This window comes from Monodelphis domestica, chromosome 2 (genome assembly GCF_027887165.1).
Source record: "Monodelphis domestica isolate mMonDom1 chromosome 2, mMonDom1.pri, whole genome shotgun sequence".
NCBI lineage: Eukaryota > Metazoa > Chordata > Mammalia > Didelphimorphia > Didelphidae > Monodelphis > Monodelphis domestica.
Window position 1 is genome coordinate 143,562,857 of NC_077228.1, and position 26,205 is coordinate 143,589,061.

A 26,205-nucleotide genomic window follows, 5' to 3' on the forward strand; every position below is an offset into this window, starting at 1 on the left:
TTATGTTCAAAGTCTTAGCAGTAGACAGCAAGAGGAAGAAAAGTTCTGAGTTGGACCTGTCTCTTTGGGCTGATGCCCCTAAAGACTGACCTTACTGTTCAAACTTCTTCCATTAAATCCTTTTGTTCGATGACATGATCACAGGAATCCAGGTAGAGCACACAGTGGGGAAAATCAGAAATAGAGGAACTTCCATCCAGAGACAGGGAGAGAGACTCCTTCCAGTCCAAGGGCCAGGAAGAGAGAGAGTCACGATACCAACTGCCACTCCCAGTTGCCCCTCTGCCCACCAACTGTCATTCTTGTCAATATTCTCTCTAACATTCCAACTGTTGTTTGTTCCACCTGATTGACAGAAAATCCAAAACTTGCTTCATTTTTCCTTTCCACAATCACCCCCCTTTTTTGTTGTGACCTTCCCAAGGTCACTTACATTTATTATACTTACCAATCTATTAAATCTAATTTCTAACTACTTCCTCCAAAATAATAAACTTCCCTCAATTACTCTATCACTATTCTATGCTAACTTTATTTACTTTAAGGAATTCTATACAGCAATGTTTGGATAAGGGTACTTTTAGGGTTTCACAGAAATTCAGTATAATACATTTTTGAACAAAACCATTACAAAGAAATTTTAATCTTAATGCTACTACTACTTATTCTTGCAAAGTTAAACTAAAACAGTTTTCCTATTTTATATATCTATTATTATTTGCAAACTATTTTATCTATATATTTCCATTAAACACAATTTCAGCATCAGCTGTACAATAAACAATTAAAAGTTTACTCTCTGCAAATGCAGCTTAAGTCTATTCCCAAGTGTAATTAATTGTCTATGCTATGTTTAATTTAACTTCCTCTTAATCTATTCCCTACTTATTATAACTATTCTCTAAGTCCCTAGTCTAATCTATAAACTAATTTTATGTACAACATAAATACATTCTATGCTAAATATTTACAGACTCTATCACTATGTTACTAATGTAATTATATACATATATATATATATAATTTATAGAGATTATTTACATATAATACAATAACATACATAGCTCCCTAATCTTGATGCCAGTCAAATAGAAATATCAATTGATCTTTCTGTTTGCCTAAGACCTTATGGAACTAACTGTATACATATTTACATTTTGCTTAAATACAATTCAGACATTTGTTTATTTAAACAAGGTCTCCTAACATGTGTCAGTTTGTGATTTTGTGTTTTATGTCTCATAGTGTTGTGTTGAATTAATACTTATCAAGTTTCTTAAGATTTCCACTTCTCATGTTGACTGATTGATCTCTTCTTTCTTCCAAGTTATGTAGTGTTGCATGCTATTTCTCTAATATGTGAAATTCATTTTAAAAATATTTATTTATTTATTTCAACACACTCAGTCTCACATATGTCTCGTTTTCTGTCTGTCCTCTTCTTATATAAACAAATTTATAAAGTTCAAAGTCTTAGCTGTCCATTTCAGCTTTTTTTCTCTTTTTTTCTTCTCTTTAGTAGCTATTAAACAAATTTACAAAGTTCAAAGTCTTAGCTGCCCATTTCAGATTTTCTCTTTGTTTCTTCTATCTAGCAGCTTTTTTTGATGCTTTTCCTCTGGACTGGTTTAAAATCTTTTCCTCTGGGATGCTTTTCATCTGGGCTGGAAAGTTGTTTTCTTTCTGTGGCATTCTTCACCCCTGGGATCTTGTTGTCTCAAACATTATGTGTCACTATTGTTTCTTTGTGGTTTATATTTTATGTTAATCAGTTTTTGTTTTAATTTCTCAGCACTCTCTTTTGTCTAATTATCTTCTATGTCTGCTACAGTGATGTTGAATTTTTCTGGTTTTACGTGGGAACAGTGGAACCATGAGTCTTTCCCTGAAATTTTTTATAGCTGTTGGAGTCATAAGCAGTACTTCATGTGGTCCAGTCCATTTTATGTCTGTAGCCAATTTTCTATTGAAAATTTTTAAGTATACTTTGTCTCCTGGTTTGATGTTGTACACATTTTAATCCAGGGGTACTATTTGTTATATCATGCCCATTTCATGCAACTCTGCTATTCTTGTTTGTAAAGCTTGTATATATTTTGTTAATTGACAATCTCCACCTAACATTGCAATGTAAGGTGGTTTATAAGTCCTTCCTTGCCAAATTGCGTGTCCATATAGCATCTCAAATGGAGAGATGTACAGATCTCCACTGGGTCTTGTTCTAAGATGGAATAGAACTAATGACAGAATGTCTGTCCATTTTTGGTGTGTTTTTGCACAAAATTTTCCTATCAGTGTTTTGATGTCTTTATTTAATCTCTTCACTTGCCCTGAACTTTGGGGATGATATGGTGTGTGGTATGTTCCTTATATTCCTAGATTTTTATAAGTTGCATTTCATATTGATTGCGTCAAGTGACTTCCACGGTCTGAGTCCAATTTTGTGAGAATTCCAAATCTAGGTATGATTTCTTTTAATATGATTTTGACCACAAATGCTGCATTGTTCTTTTTAGCAAGAAAAACTTCTGGCCATATAGTCAGTCTGTCTGTGATGACAAGGCAATACTTAAACCCTTTGCTTTCAGCATATTGATAAAATCTATCTGTATGCATTCAAATGGAGTATATGCTAAGGGATGACCTCCTAACCCTTTGGTCTTATAAACTTCCTGATTGAACTGCATACAAATTTTACATTTTTGACAGACTCTTATGGCATATGAGGATATTCCTGGTGCAGTCCAAAATCGTCTCACTGAATTGATCATGGCTTGGGTTCCATAGTGTCCTTGTGCATGTATTGTGTTGCACACATGATAGAATAACGTTCTAGGCAGGATGGGCTTGCCTAGTTGCGAAAACCATATACATCTTATTTGTTTTGCCCCTAAGATCTTTATCCATGATTGAATTTCACGTTCATTGTAGGCATTAGTTAGATTTTCCTGTTCAACTATTGAGAAATTCAATACAGGTAGAGGTCCTTTTCTAGCTCCATATTTTGCTGTAATGTCAGCTCTGTGGTTTCCTAAGGTCACATGATCTTTAGCCCCTGTGTGTGATCTACAGTGGATTATTGCCACTTCCTTGGGCAGTTGTATGGCCTCCAGAAGTTGCATTATTACTTTGACATATGCAATCTCTTTGCCTGCACTTGTCAAAAATCCTCTGTTTCCAAATTTCTGCTGTGGCATGAATTACTGAGCATGCGTACTGAGAATCTGTGTAAATATTGACCTGTTTATCTTTCCCAATTTGCAAAGCATTTTAATAAAGCAACTAGTTCTGCCCCTTGAGCACTCACATGCTTTGGTAAAGATGCATACCATAATGTCTCTGTTTGTGTTACTACTGCCTCTCCAGTGTACCTTTCACAATTAACTATCATGCTCGAACCATCTGTATACATTTTGATGTCGGGTTGTTCCAGGGGAGTGTCTTTTAGATCATTTCTTGGTTTTTCTACTAATGATATTGTTTCTTGGCAATTATGTATAGGTTCCCCTTCAAATGGCAGATCTGGAATCAAGGTTGCTGGATTGAATGGTTGGCAATGTTTTAAACTGATATTTTCATTGCTTAGTAACACAATTTCATATTGAGAAAATCTTTACTGTGTGCAAGCTTTTAAATGACATTTCTTCAATATGGATTCTAGTTGATGTGAAGAGTAGACATTAAGTTTTGGTCCTAATACCAAATTTATGACTTTTGAATCATGGTTGCTGTGGCTGCAATTGCTCTCATAAGGGGAATCATTCCTTTCTCAATTATATCCAGCTATATACTGTAATATGCCACTTGCCTAAAATTGGGCCCTAAAGTTTGGACTAACACTCCAGAAGAAGCTATGCCTCTTGCTTCATGTAAAAAAAGATGAAATTCTTTGTTGTTGTCTGGAATATCTAAGGCAGGAGCTGTTATGATTGCTTCTTTGAGCTGTGCCAAGGCTTGGAGATGCTCTTTTGTTAGTTTCAAAGGTTCTGTGATTGTGTTTTTGGTTAAGTCTGTAAGGCATTTTGTTATTTGGCTATAGCCTGGGATCCATTGTCTACAGAAACCTGTTACTCCTAAAAATGTTCTTAGTTGTCTCTTAGTCTTTGGCATGCTGGGATTTTGTATATCCTCTACTCTTTTCTTAGAAATCTTTCTCGTCCCCTTTTCCAAGATCCTAGGTATTCAACTTTAGGCATGATCCATTGTTGCTTTGATTTGGAAACTTTGTGGCCTTTCTTATATAGCTCTAGGAGAAGTTTTTTAATGTCCTGGTAACAAGCTTTAGCAGATGGGGATGCAAGAAGAATGTCATCCACATAGTGCATGATTTTGCTTTCTTTGAATTGGATGTGCTTTAAATCTTGTTGCAAGATTTGGCAAAATGCTGTTGGGCTATCGCAGAATCCCATTGGTAATCTTTCCCATGTCACTTTCCATTCCAAGTGAAAGCAAAGATTTTTTGGCTTTCCTTTGCAATTGGAATGCTAACATAAGTACTACTCAGATCAACGATGGTATAATATCTAGAAGTTACTTGGAATTTCTGAAATTATTTTTAAATGGGCTTGGAATGACTGCATGGGACTTTTTTACAAAGTTATTTACTGCTCTTAAATCTTGGACCAGTCTCCATTGAACTTTTCCTTAAGAATCACCTTTTGCTTTCTTTATGGGTAATATTGGTGTATTATATTCTGAAATTGTTGGGATTAAAATTTTCTGATCTAACAAGCTTTGGATAATCGGATTGATTCCATCTATGGCTTCTTTACTTAGTTTGTATTGTGGTAACTTTGGTGGTGTGCCTTCCTTAACTTCTACACAGTCTTAAAACAAGGTTTCTTCTCCCACCCTATTTGGGAGGAGTATTTATTAATTATAGAAAATCATGCTGTTTAAACTTTCCTTGAGAAGTGCCTAGTAGCTTCCTTATTATTACATCTTATGATCCGGTCTCAGTCTTCATTTTTCTTGACGTTTCTATAGAATTTAATACTTTTGATCATCCCCTACTTCTTGGTATGACAGCTTCCTTTAGCTTCTGATATATTACTTCTCCTTTTCTAATTGTGTTACAGTGTAGTACACAGAATACACAATTTTTGAATTAGAGGAACTGTTTGAATCCTTTCTCTTCAAAATCACCGAACCTTTCTAAACCCTCAATTGCCTTATTTTACAGCTCTGTCTCCTCCCATCCCACCCTCACTCTATCTTTCTGTGCCATCTCCCTCTCTGACCACATATACATAGATGCAAATTCACCCTAACTGAGGCATCATCCTAGTTTTTTTCCTGTAATCGCTCGACTCCCCTCCCTTGTTGCTTACTGCTCATTTCTCGCTACACATACCTTAGACTCAGCATTCTCGCTACTGACCTTACTACCTTTTATCCCATTTGCATCCTTTTTCTAGTTTTATTTTTTTTAGCTGGTCATCTGAGTCACCCAAGCTGAAGCCTTGGAGCCATCCTCAGTTCTTGCCTCTCCTTCATTCTCTGAACCTGTTACCAAGTTCTATAAGATTTTCATCAACAACATCTTTTCACAACGTTCACCCTTTCTTCTTATAATGTTACCATGCTAGCTTAGGCATGCTTCATCTTTGAGTACTTTATGGCCTCCTAAATGGTTTTCCTGTTTCCTATCTCCATCTCCTTCAATTCTCTCCTTCCATAACTGCCAGAATCACTTTCCTGATGCACGGTGTTACCATATCACTGCCTGCTCAAAAACTTTCAGTAACTCCCTGTTTACTCTGGAATAAAACAATAAACTCCTTAGACCAACACGATAGGGTCTGACTTTTCCAGACTTCTTTCTCACACTCTGCGTCCAGGCCCAGGTGGACTCTTAGCTATTCCCTGATGCCCTCTGTCCTTTCCCACCATCCTGTGGAGAAGAGCATGAAAGCAAGGCCTCCACTATCACAGTCATAGCATGACTTAAGTGGGCAGGGATTGTAGAAAGCCACTAAGCTCAGCCCAGACCTGAACAGCTCCACTGCTGTCTCCTTATTGAAATCTCTTTCCTGACTCAAGGCCAAGCTCAGGTGCAACTGTCCAGTGTTTTGCCGACCCTCCCTGCCAATGACTGAGAACAGACTATTTTTAAGATATTTTGTAGTCTTCCACATCTTTCATTTGTCCTGATCACTTTCTACCTTAGATCCCATTTATTTGTTCTTGCACTTTAATTCTTTTTAAATTTTTCTAAGGACTGTGATGATTTTCTTTATGTCCCTAGTACCTTGCACATAATAGTTTAAATGACTTTACATTTATTTTTAATAATAATGGTAGTTAACATTTACATAGTGCTTCATGGTTTGCAAAGTACCTTCCATATAACAAGTCATTTGATGCCCACAATGACTCTGGCAGGTAGGTTCCCTTCTTATCCCAATTTTATATCTGAAGCAACCAATCCTGAGAGAAGATAAGTGATTGTCCCAGGATCATACAGCCAGTATGTGTCTAAGGCAAGATTCCAATTTAGATCTTTATAATGCCTAATTTCAGAGTTCTAGCAAGTAAACCACTTAGCTGCGTCTTCCTAATTGAAGGAAGAGAAAGTTACAATATAACTTTCCCCTTAAACTGAAAATAAACTTGTTTTTTATACATCCAATATCTTAACTTTAGATGGCATTAAGGGCGCTTCCAGGGATGAGATGGGAAATGAATGGGTGAAGCCTACCCCAATTACCCATCAGAGGTATCTGATACAATGGCAAAAGGACCATTTTTAACTGAAAGAGCAAAGCTTACAACAAAAATAGTACATTTGTACAGGGCTTTGAGGCTTCACAGTTTTTTTAATATAAATTTGAGTGATGCTTGATTAAGGAGGGCAATACAGATATTGGGCTCACTATTTATAAAGGGTTAAAAAGGTAATGTAGATTTCCTGTGGTTTCCACACCTCAAAAATAGTGGAGCTAGAATGCAAACTCAGATCTTGAAAATGCTCTTTTCAGAGTCGCATACTTTTTCTTCCCATGTAGCCCTATGGATTTGGAATCAAGAACCTGTCATTTTAATCTCTAAATGGAGGCAGCTAGGTGGCACAGTGGAGAGAGCACTGTGCCCAAAGTCAGGCAAGCCTGAGTTCAAATCCTATCTCAGTCCCTGGCCCTGTGCCTGTGGGCATATCTTTGAGCCAGCTACTTTCTGGGACCCTGAACAAGTCACTTCACCTCCCTTCAGCCATCTACTAGGTAAAAAGGATCTAATAATCCCTGGACCATATTGACCGCATTCTCCAGGCTCTAAGGATGAAGATACTTCATAGACTTTAAATCACCATCTAAAATGTCAGGTACAATTAGTCTGTCAACAAGCATTTTTGAAGTGTTTGATGTGGACCAGGCACCATGCAAAGTGTCAGGACAGAGAAAAACGGGGAAGTTTTTGCCCTCTGTTGGGAGCTACCATTTCATGTCACACTTTCACCTAGAAAGTGAATAACTGACAGTGCGAGAAGCAGGCTCTGCCCTCCCCCCAGGAGGAAGGTCTTGAAGTAGCCATAAAGAGATGGGCTCGACCCACCCTGCAAAGGCCTTGCATATGTGTGCAGTGTTCATGGCAGGGTGAACCTGCTCCCAAATTGAGGAAGCCCAGTTCTGTTCTGCCTAGTGAGTTACTTGCTTCTGTCAAATCATCCTGACAGAACAGCTAGAGAGAAATCTGTCCTGGCAGCTAGTGCAGGTTTGTATCGGGCCTGGCACAGAGCCCTATTCCAGGTGGGGGGATTAAAGGGTGCTAAGAGGGTAGCCACACTGTTCTGTAGTATCTATTACTCGTTGATAAATAGAACCAGGATTAGATTTAGGCCCCCAAAGAGTGCTTAGATGAATCCATGAGCCTCAAATGACAATTTATGTATTTGAGACTGGGAAAAAAAGATGAGAGAGAGGAAATGAAAATTGCTTAGTTATGTGCTTGCCAAGAACTGAAATGCAGTTATTTACTTTTAAAATGTGTTTTGAAACACCCCAAAAACTTCTTATTATATTGACTATCAGAATTTTTGAAGCAATTTCACATTGTTGTTTTACATAAAACTTGATGTCTTAGCAGTGATAGTTTTTGATTAGATGACTTCTACATTAATTTAACTGTGTAATTTGGAATTTTTCTTTGGAGAAATTTAACCAGAAAAACCAATTTTGACTCCTTTTTACACTATTTCCCTCTCATGTGAAAATTTTATTCTGAGAAAAGACCTTATTTTCTTTATGAATACAATATTTCCTTCTTTCCTGCCCCAAACATCACATTTTCTTGTATGAAACAGAGGTTTATCAAAAAGACTTTATCTAGAAACCAGGGCAAGGTCCACAGCAGAGAAATTGGTTGGTAATCATTTCTCTATGGTCGGGAGAGAGTTAGTGAAAGAACTCAGCACTGTAGCCTCTTTACCCAGTGTTAGTATTACCCAAAGCCCTTCCCTCCTGTCCAAAGTTCTCTTATTTGTACTGGACACAGAAGGGTTGTAGGGAAGAAATATTTTAAGTGTCTTATCAAGATCAAAGACAAGTTATTTTCATTTGTGTATTGCAAAAACACCAATCTACCTGTGGACTAAGGAGGTTTGGGGTTATGAAAATAAACTTTTATTGCTAAGAAACACTACCAGCTAGCATAAGATTGTAGTTTCGTATATTTCAGGCTAAAAGGTATTGTATAGTCCATCTAGTCCAATCTCGCATTTTATAGATGAGGAACTGAGGCAAAGAGAAGTGACCTGCTAAGGTCACCCTCTGAGGCAGAATTTGAACACAGTTCTTATTCAATGTAATGCCATACATTTTCAGGATTTTTTTAGGCCCTGAAAGAAAAATCAGTATTGATCCCCCCCAAAGTCTAAAGCCTTTTGAATCCAATTGGGGTAAAGGGGAAGCAGCTTTTAAAATTCGTTTCATATCACAACAGCCTAAAATGCCCACTCTCCTGCAGCTTCTTCCATGTTTGAAAAAAAACAAAAACAAATTCAGGTTATTGAGGCACAAGGAGGCCAAAGCAGCCTCATGCTCACCCAATGAATCAACCAAGTAGTCCTCTGCCATAAATACATACCTAACCATTTGGTCAGAGATTTTATCCTTGTTATATTAGCTTCATTGATGATGCTTTCTTTCTCCACTCCTTCAGCTGGTACCTCCTTTTAAGCCTCAAGTAACGTCTGAGACAGATACCAGATATTTTGATGAAGAATTTACAGCTCAAACAATTACAATAACTCCACCTGAAAAATGTAAGTAAATAGTAAGTGATCCAGAAGGACCACACTAGGATGGGGAAGTAGATCATATTTTGTAGTATAAATTTATCTTAATGAAAAGAATGTGGTCTTAATGGATCAAGTTACCGATTTTAAAAGTCACTTTAATGGGGTGGGGGGAGGTCACCGACATGCTTTACTTTCTGACCTTCCTGACTTGCTTCTGCTACATGCTGCCAACCAGCAACCAGCAGTGGGGAGGTGCCGCGCGCTGCTGTGGTGCTTCAGCATCTCATCTAGGATTCACGCGCCGTCTTTGTAGAAGCTGGAACAGCAGCGAGCCCCAAATGAGTGTACTCTAGTGGGAGAAGAGCTCCCCCGACCCACTCTATCGCTGTTCCCACCTGCTGCCCTTTCCTCTTTCTCGCGCTAGTCCAGAAACGAAGCTCAATCTGTGATTCAGGGAAGCTTTAAGGGAAACGACTCTCCTGGAGTAAGACAGTTTTCACACGCACATTAGCCATGTGACGTAAAAAAGCTTGGCCTGATGTGTGCTGAGCATATATGAGGGGGAAGCCCACAAGTGGAAACCTTCTCGTCCATCCGTCTGCAATGGAAGCGCCTGGGAAAATCCAGCTGCCGATGGCGCCTCTCCGTCCCACGGCCGACCCGTGGCAGAACTATCGCCAGAACCTCCAGACCGGCGTCTCCCATGGCCGCACGATGAGGGAGCCGCTGGGAGGAGAGGGATGGGGAGCCCCGGGCCGTGTGCGGCTCTGCTCTTACTTGTCTGTCACATGGATTGGAAAGAAACGGAGTCCTGCAGCGGGCTGGAGGCCTTCTGTGTGTGCTGCTGGAACGCGTGCCCGCCGTGCCGGGGCTAGACAGGCCCCGAGCTCTCCGGCTTGGGAGCCAGCGTGGGGCAGTGTTCCGAGCCGGGCAGGAATAACAGCAGGAGCAGCGGTAGCATTTACACAGCACTTAAGGTTTTCAGTGTGCCCTGTGCACATTCCTAATCTTGGCAACAACTCTAGAAGGTGGGTCTATCCGTATGCCCATTCTGTGGATGAGGAAACCTAGGCTAGGAGGTTAAGAGACTTAGCTAAGGTCACACAGTATCTGAGGCAGAACTTGAAACCAGGTCTTCCTATGCTCAAATGTCAGTCTGGCCTACTGTGCTACCTCGTGGTCTCATTATAATAGGGTTTAGAGCTGGAAGTTTTCCAGTTGCTCAGTTACAGATAATGAAACTAAGTATCAGAGAGCTCACTTTGCAAGTTTATACTGATCCAAAGGCAGAAGGGCTAACATTTTATCTCAAGTTCTCCAACTTCAAATTAATTTCTCTGATATCAGAAGACATTTTTCAGTCATCTCTAGAAGATAGTTTGAATTGAACACATTTGTGTTTCCTGTGCCTTGATTATTAACATAAATAATAAACTCAGAGACCTGAACATTTTTAAAGAAGGTTGGTTATAGGTAAGAAAAGAGGCATCTATAAAGAGCTGATATAATAATTCCTATGTAGCGCTCTCAGCATCCACCTGAAACCGTCAGCCCGTCCAAGGCTGACTCTCCAGAGGCTCCCAAGAGGTCACACCATGGATGGGAACCTGGAGGGGGAGACGCGCCTTCCCGAGAGGGCCATCGAGGGGCTCGCTGTCGGGCTCAGGACAGCGTCCTCTCCATGTGGGCGAAGGAAGCGACGCTCTCTCCGTCTGTGTCCTTGGCTTAGCCAAGAGGGGGATGCCGCGCTCTGCCTCGGCAGGGCTCCTGCTGGCCATCTGGCTCCAATGGCGCTGCTGCTCTTGGCCTCGGCGGCTGGATTCTTTCTTGGTTCTCTGTTGTAGGGTGGAAGACTCACTGCTCGCTGACTGCAGCCCCCGCATTGTGAACTGCCTCTCGGCTGACTCCTGGGCGTCCGGCTCCGTCGCTGGCTCTATCTTAGGCTCTCTCAGAGGACGACTCAAGGAGACGCCGAGACGCCCGGGGCGGCGATCACATCGTCTTTACTGCAGGCCGCTGTAGGCCACAGAGCTGCTGATCAGGAAGGCCGAGGCTGACTGCAGACAAGGCTTTGCTCCTAAGTCGGCCACAGCGCCCGTAGTTAGCAACTGTCTTCCCACTCTGCCTCGCCCTGACAAGCAGAAAGTAGTTATTTCTGAGTGCAGACCAGCAGTTGGAGAGTCAAAATGTTCTAGCTATGACAAACAGCTGCAACAGCATGCCAGATTGTCCTTTCTGGTGTTAATTAATTGAACAGATTTTGGAAGGAATAGCCTCATGTTGGAGCGATTGATGGCTCGCCACCTTTACCGCACAAAGAGGGGATTTCTTGGAGATCTCGTGGCTTTTATTGCCATATAATTCAGTTTGTTAAATTCATCAGGAAAACCAGGTTTTATGTGGGTCCAGAGACCGAAGGGGAGCAGCTAACGTTTCTGCATTCACCATTCCAGGTGCTTTGCCTCCAGGTCGTCATAGGTATTATCATCAAGTTCTGTTAGGTTGGCTTGGCCGTTAAAGCCTGATCAGGAACTTGGAGAGCAGCCACCTGCGTGTGCATGTGAACATATCCGGGCAGCCCTTTACACAGAGGCGGACCCGGCTCCGCATTGGGTCCCGTACACCGTGACAGCAGCCCAGGCGTGGGCGTGCAGCTTCCGCTGTCCTTTTACTTCCGCAGAGTCTCTGGATCCCTCTGATCTTTTGTTCTTCCATTGGCCCTCACTGCAGAGAAGCCCAAGAGATGAGCCTGGGGAGGGCTCAAGCAAACACAACCTTGTGGCGTCAGTAGGAAGCCCGGGCCCCCGTGGATGAAGAGGCCACAGATCGTATAGCATACACACTTCCAGGACGACAAAAGGGTTACTCGCTCTGAAGTCTTAAGTAATAGAAAGCCCCGCTGGCAGGAATTGTGCATTTTCTTTGGCAATAGCAGCAGAAGCAGATAGATGGGTCTTAAATATTAGACCCGGCACTCCCCTTCTCTCCTCTTTGGAATCCACATTGGGACTAAGATTGTTGCTATGGAATGCTCCTGAGATGATACTTTGCTGGTGCTTCTCTTTGGCTAGAGAGTTCAAACTGTGCCAGACTCTCTACTTGTTTGGTGTGCTTGAAATTCCTTGACAGAACAAAACCATTAATGTGAAAACGTGTGTTTTTTTGAAAGCATGATTGGTTCTTGTTGTAAAGGGAACCCTGAGATTTCAACATCTATGCCTTTGTAGAATGAGGGATTTTACACACGGTGTCTCAACATCAGATATTATTCCACAACTCTGATGAGAAAGGCAAGGAGAATTGTGTGAAATCTCAAAACTAAAAAAGATAGGTTTAAGCTATACAGTTTTCTTGGTAATGAACCACCTGTAAAAAAGCAGTAGTTCCCCATTTAATATAGTGTACAGAACTGCAGACAAAAAAAAGTGGATTATTTCCAGAAAACTGATTGATGTTAATGACATAGCTATTAGGTATAAGGAAATTGGGGTCTGCCTGGATAGTGCTAAGAAATGTAGCCAAGACTTGGAGCATTCTCAAGCAAAGAAGTAATGTTTTATTATCCTGTCAGGCTTTCTATGTCCCAAACTGATCAAAAATGGATTCTCAGTCTTGATGAGTTTTCTAACTACCATACTACCAATACCACCTTTTTGGTCCAATGGATTGTTGTATGAGCTCAGCTCTGAATATTTCATTATTATCCTTCCTTGGCCTTGACATTTATTATTAGCCTAGACCCATGGTGAGAGGCTCTTCTAGATTGTCCAGAAGCTTCTCTGGTGAGATACTCATTCCCTCTGAGAGAGAAACAGAGATAGACAGAGAAAGACAGAGACAGTGAAGGGCAGAGAGAATGAGAGAATGTGCCTATGTGGCAGGGCGAGATGGACATCTCCCTTTAATATGCACCCAACAAATTATTGTTGATTTCTTAGCTACCACTTGTTTGCTGTTCTCTGGGGTGCATTATAGACACCCAGCTTTACATAGCTCTGCCAGGGTCATAGCCTTGGGATCTTCTGGATTAAGAATGAAAAAGAGGAAAGAGAAAAATTGAAATACTGTAAAGACAGAAGCTTTTATTCCCAACATTTTAAAGAGAATGCAAAGCATTCTTTGTGGTGTAACAAGGCTACTAAATGCCACATTTGAATAGTTTGGTGAGAGTATATTATAACTAATAAAATGTGATTCTTATTCTGTTTTTCCTGCCATTTGTTATAGAGGCAATAAAATGACTAAGACAGGAAAATAGTGGAGTAATGAAGTTATCCTTTAAATGAACTGGGCATATTCAAAGAATTAAGATTATTTCACTTGATTAAAAGGATGAGAATATGAAAGGCTATTAAATATGCAATTGTGGACAGTTTTATATAGTAGAAAGAATAAGATGAGATATGCTTTAAATGTAGAAGCAAATTCCCCAACTGATAAATGGGCAAAGGATATGAATAGGCTATTTTCAGATAAAGAAATCAAAACTATTAATAAGCACATGAAAAAGTGCTCTAAATCTCTTTTAATCAGAGAAATGCAAATCAAAACAACTCTGAGGTATCACCTCACACCTAGCAGATTGGCTAACATGACAGCAAAGGAAAGTAATAAATGTTGCAAAATTGGGACATTAATTAATACATTGCTGGTGGAGTTGTGAATTGATCCAGTCATTCTGGAGGGCAGTTTGGAACTATGCCCAAAGGGCACTAAAAGACTGTCTTCCCTTTGATCCAGCCATAGCACTGCTGGGTCTGTACCCCAAAGAGATAATAAGGAAAAAGACTTGTACAAAAATATTCATAGCTGCGCTCTTTGTGGTGGCAAAAAATTGGAAAATGAGGGGATGCCCTTCAATTGGGGAATGGCTGAATAAATTGTGGTATATGTTGGTGATGGAATACTATTGTGCTCAAAGGAATAATGAAGTGGAGGAATTCTATGGGAACTGGAACAACCTCCAGGAAGTGATGCAGAGCGAAAGGAGCAGAACCAGGAAAACATTGTACACAGAGACTATGGTACAATCGAAGGTGATGGACTTCTCTACTATCAGCAATGCAATGACCCAGGACAATTCTGAGAGACTTATGAGAAAGAACACTGTCCACATCCAGAGAAAGAACTGTGGAAGTAGAAACACAGAAGAAAAACAACTGCTTGATCACATGTGTTGATGGGGATATGACTGGGGATGTAGACTCTAAATGATTACCCTAGTACAAATATTAATAATATGGAAATAGGTCTTGATCAATGACACATGTAAAACCCAGTGGAACTGTGCATTGACAATGGTAACGGGTGGGAGGAGGGGGGAGGGAAAGAACATGAATCATGTAACTATGGAAAAATCTAATAAAGAATTATTAAATAAAAAATTTCAGAAGCAAAAAATTAAATAAATATAGAGGCAAGATGTAAGTTAGATTTAGGAACATTTTATTTTGGAAGGGGCACAAATTACCATATGATTCGGGAGGAAGACATAATGAGATGAACATTTTTAAAAAATAGAATTAAAAATAATAATTTATAGTTATGATATAAATTATAACTGAAGAAATGAAACTTTAAATGAAAATATCACTTTTTAGTTATTTTGCATATTGTTAAAACATTTCTCCTTCCTGCTAGTTTCCTTGGTATCTCTCCTTACCACATGAGTATCATTTCATTTTTATTCTTTACTGCATGCTGATGTACAACTTCATGTTAAGATGCTATTTGGTTAGAGGCTCTTAGTTCACGAAATAAGATAATCCTTCAAATAAATGCAATTGTAGTTTAATTTTAATGATGTGTATGTGATAAATGTTGGTTTAAGCTTGATCCTTCATTTGTGAGAATCTGGAAAAACATAATCCTTGAGGAGAGTACAGACTAAAGAGTTTTGTTGAAAATTTTATGTGAAGTTCAAAGAGCTGTTTCATCCCCACAGATGATGAAGATGGTATGGACTGCATGGACAATGAGAGACGGCCACATTTTCCACAGTTTTCCTACTCAGCAAGTGGACGAGAATAATCTTCTTGAATTCTGCTGCATCGCTGTCATCCTAGGTTTATTATCAGAAATGAATCCTGGGCATCACCACCAGTACTAGCTATTCGCTAAGATAGCAGGAGCACTTTCAGACGTCATCCCAAATTGAATGAGATCCTTCATCCCTTTCCACCCTTTTCTCTTCATCCCTGCCCTCATGCCCTTGCTTCCCGTCCTTCTCTTACAAACATTCTCACAGACATACACGCGCGTGTGCGCGCGTGCACACACACACACACACACACACACACACACACACACCTGCCTTTTTGTTTTTGCATGAAATTTTCTCAGTCTAAGGTCTCATGCTATTGCTGCTACCGTCTCACTATTATAGCAACTTTAAGAAGTAATTTTACAATCTTTGGAAGTCATGAGTCCTCCGTTGTATGTTTGTGCACCAATTGTCATCTTTTGTTTTTCCCTCGCCTTAGAGGTTAAAAAGAGATAAATTGGTCCTAGATGCATCTCTTAATTTTCTAGAAGGTAAATCAGAATATTAATTAGACTAAGAAGACTTAGTTCCTAATGTTTTCTTGCATCTGTTTGTGCTGGTCCAAATAAGCAATTTGGAGAGGGTGGTGATGTGCTTATGCAAAGCTTGAGTTAGGGCATATAAGTACTGGAAGCAGGCATATGTCATTAACATCTGGCTGGAATTCATTTGGAAAGCATTTGAGCAAAGGACTTTACCATTGAGATATATATAGATATATAGATATATATGTAGACATACATATATACACACACACACATATATGTCTACACATATGTGTGTATATATATATAAATTCCTATTGGCTACTACCGAAGAAGTAGAGGGGCCCCAGGCGCCCGGTGTCACACGGACTTCCAGATTTCATGTGCAATCATGGACAACTGAGCGTTACAGCCAAGACACGGAGGTGGCATAGACGCGGCATTGTCACCGTCGCTCGAAGGGTCTAATGGAGTGGTTTGCACCAGAGAGCACTCTTCCATGCGCTTGGTATTTACATTTTTTCCCTCTTGATGTACATCCCTCCTGATGGCTAAAGAATGTAGACAGGCACAGGGATCCTGCTTTTCACCAAAACTTGTGCACCAAGAGAAACAGGTGTTTGCCTTCCATGTTTTTTACTTTTACTTTGTTTTTTTGTGAATTCTCTTTTCACAAATGTTAAGATCTTTGAATGTCCTTTGGGGTTGGTTTTGTTTATATCGCAGTAGTATTTATTTTTTAGTGATAAAGATTGCGTGTGTCCTCTTAGCAGATACAGCTGCAACTTACATAGATTAGGCTTACAGCAGTTTAGTTTGTCCTACATGCAAAGGAATGTACAAGCTGATGAGAATCATGCACTTTTTTCTCCTATGTGGACATTTTGACAAGGCTCTGAAATTGTATACGCTGCATAGAGTTGGCTTCAGGGGAAGAGATACTGTCACTTAACCTCGGTGCTGTAACTGGAGAGCCCAACGGCCAGTGCCAGGCAGTTACTAAAAACAAACGAATGTTTTTGCTCCTTTGAGAATTAATGTATTATGAAAGCCAGGCAGCAGAATAGGAATGAGGTGAAGGAATACTTTTAAAGCGATTTGACACCAGAACAATGATCAGAAAAGCACTTTACTTGGCACGCTGACCATGAAGAGGATGGATTGAAGAAATCACTGCTAGAATGTACCAAGTAGAAAACAAGGGGTAAGAAAACTACTGTGTCTGGGCAGATCATGGTACATTAATCACTGAATTGTCATCAGGGAAAAAAAGAACACCTCCAAGTTTTCTTTTTCTGTATATACTCATGTCCCCAAATCCCAATGTTTCTTACTGAATGGGGCATGTATGCAAACCTCATCTTTCTCCTTTATTAATGATGATCTTCAGATTTAAACCCTCTGGTGCTAGGAGCTGACGTTTTCCACAGTGGCCTGCAAGGCCTGCAAGGCCAGAAGGCTGCTCTTACTACACAAGAGAAGGAATCCTGGCTCCATAGGATTATCATTGAAGTATTCTGGTGTCACTATCTTAGCAGCTCCCACAGTGACAAATGGCAGCATTATGTAGAATTATGATTGTGTTGTATGAAAGAGCAAATGACTTCTAGATACTCTTCATATGCAGATGTCTTAGCTGCTGGATGCTGAACGTGCGGGCTTAGCGCGATGCCACTGCTGGCAGTGGACACTGGGGCTGACAGGGACAAAGGGCATTTTACTAAGGCAGCTAAGACACATTCAGACATAGACTTTATTCTAATTTTTCATATTTCTGAGTAAAGTTCATATTTAATACTAGGTGGGCAATTAAAGTAAAGGATATCATTTTGCTTATACTTACGGATTTCATCTTCTTACTTGGTAACCTATTGAGTTTTCATCTTTGGAAAAGAAAGTCGGAATAGTGAGCACATCCCCCGAGTTGTTTTACCCTCCCTACATAAAAACGTATCAGGCGAGCTGAGGACGGGAGAGCTGGGGCCCGGCTTCCTGGCCACGCGGAGCGTTTGCCCCTCTGAAATGCCCTCCACGGACGGCGGGCGGCCTATCGCCCCCCGGCCAGGCACGGCCACTGGTTTCCTTTGGTTTTCCTCTCGAGGTAGTGTTGTGCGACCTTGGCACTGGGCACTTCCTCCAGACGAATGGCGGCCCTGCCCGAGCCCCAGGCCCTCCGCTCAGCCACGTGGCTCTGGGGGAGCCCGGTGCAGTCTGCACTTGAGTTTGGTGAACTGTTGGAAAGCTATTTCAGGTGGAGTTGCAGAGGGCTAAGCGGGCTGCCACCCTGCTCTCGAGGGCGCCGAAGACGTATTCAGGACAAGCAGAGTATTCGCTTGGCTTAGAGTTGGGAAGACCCACAGTCTTCACTCAGCTGGGAGAAGGGAAGAAAATAGACACCAGATTGCGATGCTGAAAGAGGTTGGGGGAGCTTCTGGTATTTGCCGTGACTCTAGTTTTAGCATTCTGGCAGGTGAGAAGGCCCGAGACGGGCGCCTTCCATCGCTCCTCGGACGTGTCAGCGGGTTGCCTCCGGCTTGCACTGACTGTCGCTCAGCCGGCCCTCCTGCACGGAGGCCATCTTGGAGGAAGTCGGCTCTTTCTGTTTGGACTGAAGACAGATTTGCACACAGCTTTGCGTTCTCCACTAACTGCATCTTCCAACACATTCCTGTTGCTTAAAGAACATGATTCCAGTATTGTTTTCCATTTCCCACCCCCGATTTCTAGCTTCCTAAAGCTGACTCTTCTTGCAGGGGCCATTGTGCTTCTCCCAGAGTACACAAGGAAGGTCCTTCCTTACTAACTGCAGGGTCTATCTATTACACCTCAATGTACACACTTTGCTGCTACTGTTTGTACTGTCTACAGTAGAATTTCCTTATCTTGCTCCTGGTAGTGCATTACAGGCAAGCATGAACTGTAAAGTATTTATTTAAATAAACAAATAAACAACCATAAATGACACCTCTAAATTGGTAATTGAATTACCTCCCTGTAGCTTTAGAGTTTGTGACATTTCTTGACCTTGCTAGTTCTTTCATTAAATCTGTGCAAGATCTAGTCATCTGGTTAAGGATTTTAAGCAGACGTGACTATGAACCCAAGGAACTGTATTACTCTTACTGTTGGTCATACTTAAACTGTTTATTTACTTAAGTATATGACCCACAAGGATGTGAAATAACTACAAGAAACTGTTTTTGTACACTGTACATCCTTAGTATTTTTACACGTATATGATAGGGATGCACATTATTTTCCTTCGTACAGACAGCTTAAATAAAGCACTATGTCAATCTGCTACCTCTCTGTTTATTCTTGTTGGCTGTGGTCCTGTCATTTCTGAAAGGTAGAGATTTTTCTGCAAAAAAAGTTTTTTTTGTGGTTATTGTATTAACCACTAGTGATTGGGCTCCTCTCTAATAGAAATGTGACACGAACATATGTAATGCACGTGCGAATCAAAACAACAAAAAATTATTTTATTGAAGCAAATGCGCTCTTTTGCATTTTTAGTAAGGGTTGGACACAAAAAACGACTCTAGAGAGACCCCATTTTTTCTCCAAAGATGACCCTGTAGCCGTCTAGAGATCCATGAGACGTGCGGTTCTCATTTAGGAGCCTGCCCCAGCTTTTGGTCCCCAGATTCCTATGTGGTGCATCACATCAGCTTGGTATGTGGGTGCACGATGAGTTCCCGTTCCTTACTGGTTTGTGCAGGCCTGTATTGAGGTCAGGAGTTCTCTCCAATTCCCGTGGAGAGCCCTTCTGGGGGCCTCTCGGGGCCTATAACCTTCCGCCTGGCTAGTTTCTGGTTCTATCTCAGATGCTGAAATGTGTAAACTGGCCGCCCTTGTGCCCGGGCCACAGAAAAGCGCTGCCTTCGGGGTCAGTCATATTCAAGTATGCTTGAAGACTGCACAGTATCCGGTGCGATCCAAAGGCATTCCCACACCTTTCTTGGAACCTCTGGAGTTGATGGTTTCACCAGACCAAAATTTTTAAAAGCCCTAAAAGATCCTCATAAAAGATGTTTAAACGGGTGCTGTTAGGACAAAATTAGAGCTAATTGAACTGTTCCGCAGGACTATCTCTGAGGGCTTCCTCAGGGTGGAGCCTGAAATGTTTGAGCCCAAATAGAAGAACCACTTTGACATTCTTTTAGACGCAGAGACTCAAAACGTTCTCTGGATATACTCAAGGCCCAGCCTCCAGACCTGACCTGGATTGATTTTTGACCAAACACAAGCATACTGCATTACAAGCAAAGTTAAAAAACCACAGGTCAAGGATTAGGGGCATCGGAAGAGCCCCAGAGGGAATGATGGGCTTCAGCGGTAGCCTTGGCTTGTGGTGTCCAAGAAAGAGTGCTGGAAGAGGAGGTTAAACCCTGGCACCTTGGGTAAGTCACTTCCCCTTCCTCGTCTTCAGTTCCTTATCCATAAAATGGGGGGTGGGGTGGATTAATCATCAACCCTAAATCGGTGTTTCTATCATTTTCATATGCCACAGGGACACTTTTTTTCATTTCAGAACATGTTAGTGCTGAGTGTCCGGAAGCATAAACTTCAGTTACTTCTGTTGAATGTTGGACTAAATCACTTCATCTCTTTGGCCCAAACTGCCCCGTCTGAAAATGAGTGGGATGGGCTGGAGAGTCTTTTAAACTCCTATCCTGTGGCCAGGACACCGTGCCGTGCCTGGTGCAGATCCCTCCCCGAGGTCTCGCACCCAGGCCTGAGCATCAGGGCGATCGAGGTGGCGAGCGGCAGAAGCTGGGCGACAGAAGGGGGCTGTGCTGGGAGATGGGGCTGTTGGGGGGGGGCTGTTAATCATAAGGTTAAAGAGGTAACAGTAGAATTAGAGGCTAAAAAAAACGGTCCATTTATTTAATTTGACACTCATCATAAAAAGCGCACACGCGATCATCATGAAAGGAGCTTTCCGCAAGGGCTGAAAGCGGAAGGGCACCCAGAGAGCCCCATTCCGGCCGGTGTGCCCGGAGGGAGCGGCACGAGCCCAGGTCCGCCGCGGCCCGTCGCGAAGCATCCTGGCCTGGGAAGACAAAAGGATGACTGGAGACAGCTTGGCCAGCGTTTATCTGCCTCATCCAGGTCTGCCATTAGGTTGTGGCGCACGGAGCAGCTGGAAGACAAAGCACAAGAAGCAGAGTTAGTTTCGATGGCCCGGGACTCCCTTCCTGGTAGAATCCCCTCTTCCTGTGGCCACGTTCTCAGAGGTTCAAAGGTGGAAATCGGACAAACACGCCCTCGCCGCGCTCTGTGCTTCCTCTCGACCTCGCTGCCTACAGATCAAAGACGTTGCTCCCAGCCAAGTACAAACGGGACTATTTTGATCTCAAGGCTCCAAGCCTGAGAAGCAACCGAGTTCTGGGTTTGGGCGCCGCCTAAACCGGCCTGCCCTGGCTCGGGGGCCGGCCAGGAACCAAGGCTTGGGCTGCTGTGTGCGAGCGGGAGAACGCGAGGCCGCGGGGCCTCAATTAGCGAGATGCGCTTGGTAAGGTCTGTTAAAGGCCTCAAAGCCTGAAAAGAAGCCTGGACGCTTCCACGTCACGTCCCACTCTGGCTGGCTCTCTGACAGTCCCCGGACAAATACTGCAGAGGGGGTCTGTTCATGGGTTCATTCAAAAAACACTCACTTAGGGATATCTACTGGGTGAAAGACAGACGTGGTGAGAGAAACAACACAAGCACAGCAGCCCCGGCCCTGCGTGGAGTCGGCCTCCCTAAAAGGAGTGGCCAGCCAGGGGCAGCCGCTGGGCCCAGTGATCAGGCGGGGAAGGCAGGCCCGAGGCGCCCCCAGGCAACAGCAGACAGACCCATGCCACTGGGCTCCTTTCTTGGGAGTCCCCAAGCAGGGGGGACCCGGCCGGGGTACTGCTTCCTCGAGGGGCCGGCACAGCTTCTCCAGCCTGAGTGGTGGGTGGAGCTCGCCTCAGAGGGAAGGACAAAGGAGAGGCCCAGGCAAGAGGCTTTGAGAAACTGGAGGGGGGAAAAGCTCTCTTTCAGCCAAGGGTGCGGGAGCCGCGGCGGCCGTCCCCTCTGTCGCTGGGTCGTTAAAGGGAAAGGCATTTCTGTCTCTTGATTCTCTTCTCACGGTGGACAAGACCAGCAGCCCCACAGGGCTCGGGGCCTCCGTCCATCCTGACCCCCCTGGCGGCTTGGGATCTGCTCTGCCCTAAGCTGAGCCATGCAAGCAGAGGCCCCGCGTGACAGCGTCCACAAGGGTGCTTGTGCAGGTAAGCTCTGCTGGGCCCAAGAGATGTCACCCGGGGCAGGGCTCTTTCTAGGCTCATGTCAGACAGTAGAAGTCATCCTTGATAGACTGTATCCTCTTGACCTAATGATGCCCTTTGTGTGCAATTGTGTGCAAGCAAAAGGGAAAAAGACCTCAAGTAAGAAGAAGCCACCATTCTCCAACGTAAGTCCTACTAAGAGGGCTCTAGAAATCCATCCCGATCCGCCTCGTTCTCTGCGCGCACCGAGGCCTCTCCACCATGATGGATAACTTTGCCCACCGGCAGGCTCCCGAGAATCCCGGATGGGAGGGTCTTGGCAGGAACAGAGAGAACAGCCCCCTGGGGGGGGGGGGGGCTTGAACGGTCTGTTGCTTCTTTGGCAATTTTCTTTTTCCCGTGAATCTTGTTTGATCTGGTTGGATTTTCATGGTGGCGGCACTGATGTCTTTTTTAAAGACCGTCCACTCTGCAGAGAGCAGCCTTCCTCCCTGCACCGAAATCTGAAGGACAAAAAGCACATCCAGAAGACCTCAATTCTGCTACTAAATACACCAACTCTTGCCCCAGGCAAGCCTCAGTTTCCTCATCTATGAAGTGGGGTTAATAAGAGGTGTCTGTCACCAGAGTATTACAGAGGTCAAATAAGAAAATGTGTATAAAAGCAGACCTTTGACGTAATTTTTTTCTGACATTGTGTAATCCATGTTCTCTGCCTTCCATGGCTCCCTGCTCCCACGTGTACAAATCATTTACACTAGAGAAAAATTCATGGAGGAAACAAAGTGAAGAATGGCATCCTTCAGCCTCATCCGTTCCTTCTGGGGTGGCGGACGGCCCCTTCTGTCCCTGGAGCCTTGCACTGCTGACGAGTTAGCTCGTTCGCAGGGAGGCTTCATACGTCTGCGCTGTTACTGTGGTCCTTTTCACTTCACTTTGCATCACTTTGTAGAAGACTTTCCAGGTTTTTTGTCGTCATCTTGTTCCTCATTTCTCATGGCAGAGTGTTGTTCCACCACTCCCCATTGGATGGGCAGCTCTTCAAGTCTCCTGGGCTTTGCCACCACCGAAGGAGCTGCTGTAAACATTCTTGTACAAGTCGGTCCTTTCCCTGCTCTTCGATCTCGCTTCTCCAGGGCTCATTGTCTTCAATCTCTCCCTGCCAGCTGACTCCTTTCCCTGCTGCCAATGAACATTCCTGGGTCTCCCTCACTCAGGCATGGATTCCATACCCACAATTCTCCTCTCTCTTCTCTGCCCTTTGTGGCCCAACTCCTTGGAAGGGGCTCTACAAGGGATGCCTCTGCTGTTTCTTCTCTCCTGCGCTGACCTTGTCATTCCCCAGACACGGCTCTCTCCAAGTTACCAGCGATCCTTAGTTGCCGCCTCAGACATGTTTTTCAGGCCACATTTTTCGTGATCTCTGCAGACTCTGACCCTATTGATCCCCCTCCCTCCTCCTCTCTGAAAATCATCTTTTTATAATTTTTCAGAATCGCCACTTTCTCGTGGTTCGCCTACTTATCAGGCCCTCCAACCATGGGTGCCCCCGAGCCCTCCCCTTCTGTGCTTTCTGAAGTCACTTGATGACTGTTCGGCTCCCTTTGATGTAATTCTCTTCAGGCTGCTAATCTCAAGCCTGCCAATCGTCACTAACCTTTCTGCTGACCTCCAGTTTTACATCTCCAAATGCCTTGCAGGCACGTCAGACCAGAAGTCCAGGAGCCTTCTTCAAGCCAACATGTCCAAGACTTAACTCAGTATCTTTCTCCCTAAGTCATCCTGCCTGCCAAAGCATCCTCCTCTGGCTGAGGGCACACCCTCCTTCCAGAGCCCCAACCCCTCCCCTCCTCAATCTCTGGCCAAGACCTGCAGATTTGCCTTTGCAACATCTCTCAAAATACCCCCCTCCTTCTCTTTTGATATTGCTAACACCCTGCTACAAGGCCCTCGTTGCCCCTCCATCTAGAGCAGTGATGGTGGACCTTTTAGAGACAGAGTTCAACCCTCACACTGCATGTGAGCCCCCACCTTACCCCAGAAGAGGAAGAAGTGCTCCCTTTGGGCTGCTGGGCAGAGGGGCAGGTGATGGGAGAAATGTCCTTGGGTGAGGTGGAGAGGGGGAGGGGAGCAGCCTCCTATGGCATGTGTGCCATAGGTTTGCCAACATGAATTTAGACTGCCCTAGCCTGCTGATTGGTCTGCAAGCCTCTCTCTCCACTCCAGCTCATCTTCTATTCAGCTGCTAAAGTGATTTTCTTAAAGCATAAGGCCAATCATATCATCACCCACTCCTTAAACTCCAGTGATTCCGTATCTCCTCCAGAATCAATCCTGTTTGGCATTCAAAGCCTTTCAGAGCCTCTTCCACCCTTCCAGTATTCTTTACTGCCCTCCGCCCACATTTGCCTTTCTTTGTAACTTTAAGGCTTAGCACAGTAGTGCTGAGCATCTAGAAGGTGTTTAATAAGTGCTCACTGGATAGTCAATTCAAGATCATGTGGGAGACCACAGATGACTTCCATAGCTTATTATCACTTTCCTGCTCATGCTTTCAGCAAAGTGCATTAACCTCTCCTGGTGTTTTCATGCTAGAGTTAGAACAACACGTTGCGAGTATGCCATTTTGTTTTCTATCTCGTTCCTAGAAACTTCGTAATACCAACTGTTGTACTTGTAATGACGTGGTGAAGAGGGCTCCAGTGATTCTCCCAATCTTTGCAAAACGGTGTCCTGCCCTTCCCCAGTTCAAAAGCATCCAGATCCAGGGGCTTTCCTAGAATTCCTTCACTCTTCAATCCAAGTGACACAGCATTTTGCTTTCTGCTCCAGGTCCTCCCTAGGATTAGAGTGTCCGTGGACTTTTGCTGCTGCTGCCAGGTGTACCCAGGGGATGCCAGGTGACTGATGGAGGTCACAGCGACTTCTCCAGCAGACCCTGATCTTTGCTCAGCAGTCATTCTGAGCACCACATTTCGTGTACTGCCACGATAAAGGCTTCTGCTACAGTGAGGGGACATTTGGAAGATGGGATCAGAGTCCGACGTCTTTAAGACCTGGGGTTTGTTCACGCAGCTTTAGGTTCTAAGGAATTCCAAACCACTAGGTAGAAAAACCCACTTGCTGAAAAGATTTCCTTTTTCCCTTTACATGGACTTTTTTTGCCCCTTGCATTACATATAGTATACCTTGACCTAGGACCTGGTGCTTTCAGTCACAGAACGTCAGAGCAAAAGAGAAAGCGTCTAGGCCAGCCCTCTTGTTTATATGTGAGGGAGCAGAAGCCCTGGGCACTTAGAGCAGAGCGGAGAGCCCGCTGCAAGGAGAGGGGGATCAGACTTAGCCATGGGGGCTCTGCTACTTCTCCTTCTAGCGCATGCCAGCAGAACAAGGATCCTTCAGCAGCTGGAAGCATCCTGAGGACACTTGAATCTTGCAGGCTTCCTGGAATCACAGAAGTCACAAGAACTTTCTCGGCACACGGGCAGGTGTCTGTGTTGTTATATGAAGCACGTTTCCATGGTAAATAGATTCTCAGAACTCCCGAGGGCTAGACAGTGTCTCTGACAGCAGAGTGGTGCCTCTGGCTGCCTCATGTTTGAGAGCGTTAAAAATAAAGGCAACGTTGACATTTGGGGTTGTAATGTGATGGAATTGCAGTCTTTTAAAGGCAAGAACCACTTATCTCGCTACATGTAATATTCAGTGTTTTGTTCACTTGTCTAATTGGATTAAAATATTTAGCTCCCTTTAAAATCTTGATTGTGAATTTATATTGCAAAATGTAATGTCTGACTTGGGAAGCAATAGATGGAACAAATGTATCTGAAGCAATATAAAATTCAATTTATTTTCCTTGCATGATGCTTGGTTTGAAATTACTCACTCTTGGGCAAAATGAACTGTCAAAGGAAGAGCATGTTTGGCTTAAATGGAATCCTCTGTGCATTTCAATATTAACTATGTATAAAGCCCCAGTTTTTAAAAAAGTTGCTAAAATGTACAGCATTTGAGATTTGTGTGGCAACTTCTTAGCAGGTCAGAGGGATCTCGAAATTTGAAATGCAGTGAAGGGGTCTTATTTCTGCCTTCAAAAGCACCCTGGCAGCAGGGAGTTAATGACATTTTAGCTGCATATGTTCAAGTTTATTTTAAAAAATATGCAACAGTCACTTTGGTTGACAG

General features: G+C 43.2%; 2 protein-coding genes across 14 annotated transcripts in view; one reads left to right on the top strand and one right to left on the bottom strand.

Annotated features, from left to right (window-relative positions):
- AKT3 (AKT serine/threonine kinase 3) overlaps positions 1–25,879 on the top strand; it is a 443,431-nt gene extending 417,552 nt beyond the window's left edge. For 7 of the 9 annotated variants that reach the window (XM_007481547.3, XM_056814180.1, XM_056814181.1 and 4 more), the window contains 2 exons: positions 9,157–9,259; positions 15,180–19,066. In XM_007481547.3, coding sequence (XP_007481609.1) covers positions 9,157–9,259; positions 15,180–15,265 — 189 coding nt within the window. In that variant the 3' untranslated portion in view covers positions 15,266–19,066. Of the gene's footprint in view, positions 1–9,156; positions 9,260–14,156; positions 14,559–15,179; positions 19,067–24,852 lie in introns of those variants that run through there. The other 2 variants (XM_056814176.1, XM_056814178.1) reach the window with 2 other exon arrangements.
- Positions 14,664–26,205, bottom strand: part of SDCCAG8 (SHH signaling and ciliogenesis regulator SDCCAG8) — a 269,240-nt gene continuing 257,698 nt past the window's right edge. For 3 of the 5 annotated variants that reach the window (XR_008915854.1, XM_016429465.2, XM_007481540.3), the window contains one exon: positions 20,625–20,909. Coding sequence is in view for 3 of the 5 variants with exons in the window: in XM_007481540.3 (XP_007481602.1) it covers positions 20,887–20,909 (23 nt within the window). In the remaining 2 variants the exon portion in view is untranslated. Of the gene's footprint in view, positions 20,910–26,205 lie in introns of all 5 variants that reach the window. The other 2 variants (XM_056814172.1, XM_007481543.3) reach the window with 1 other exon arrangement.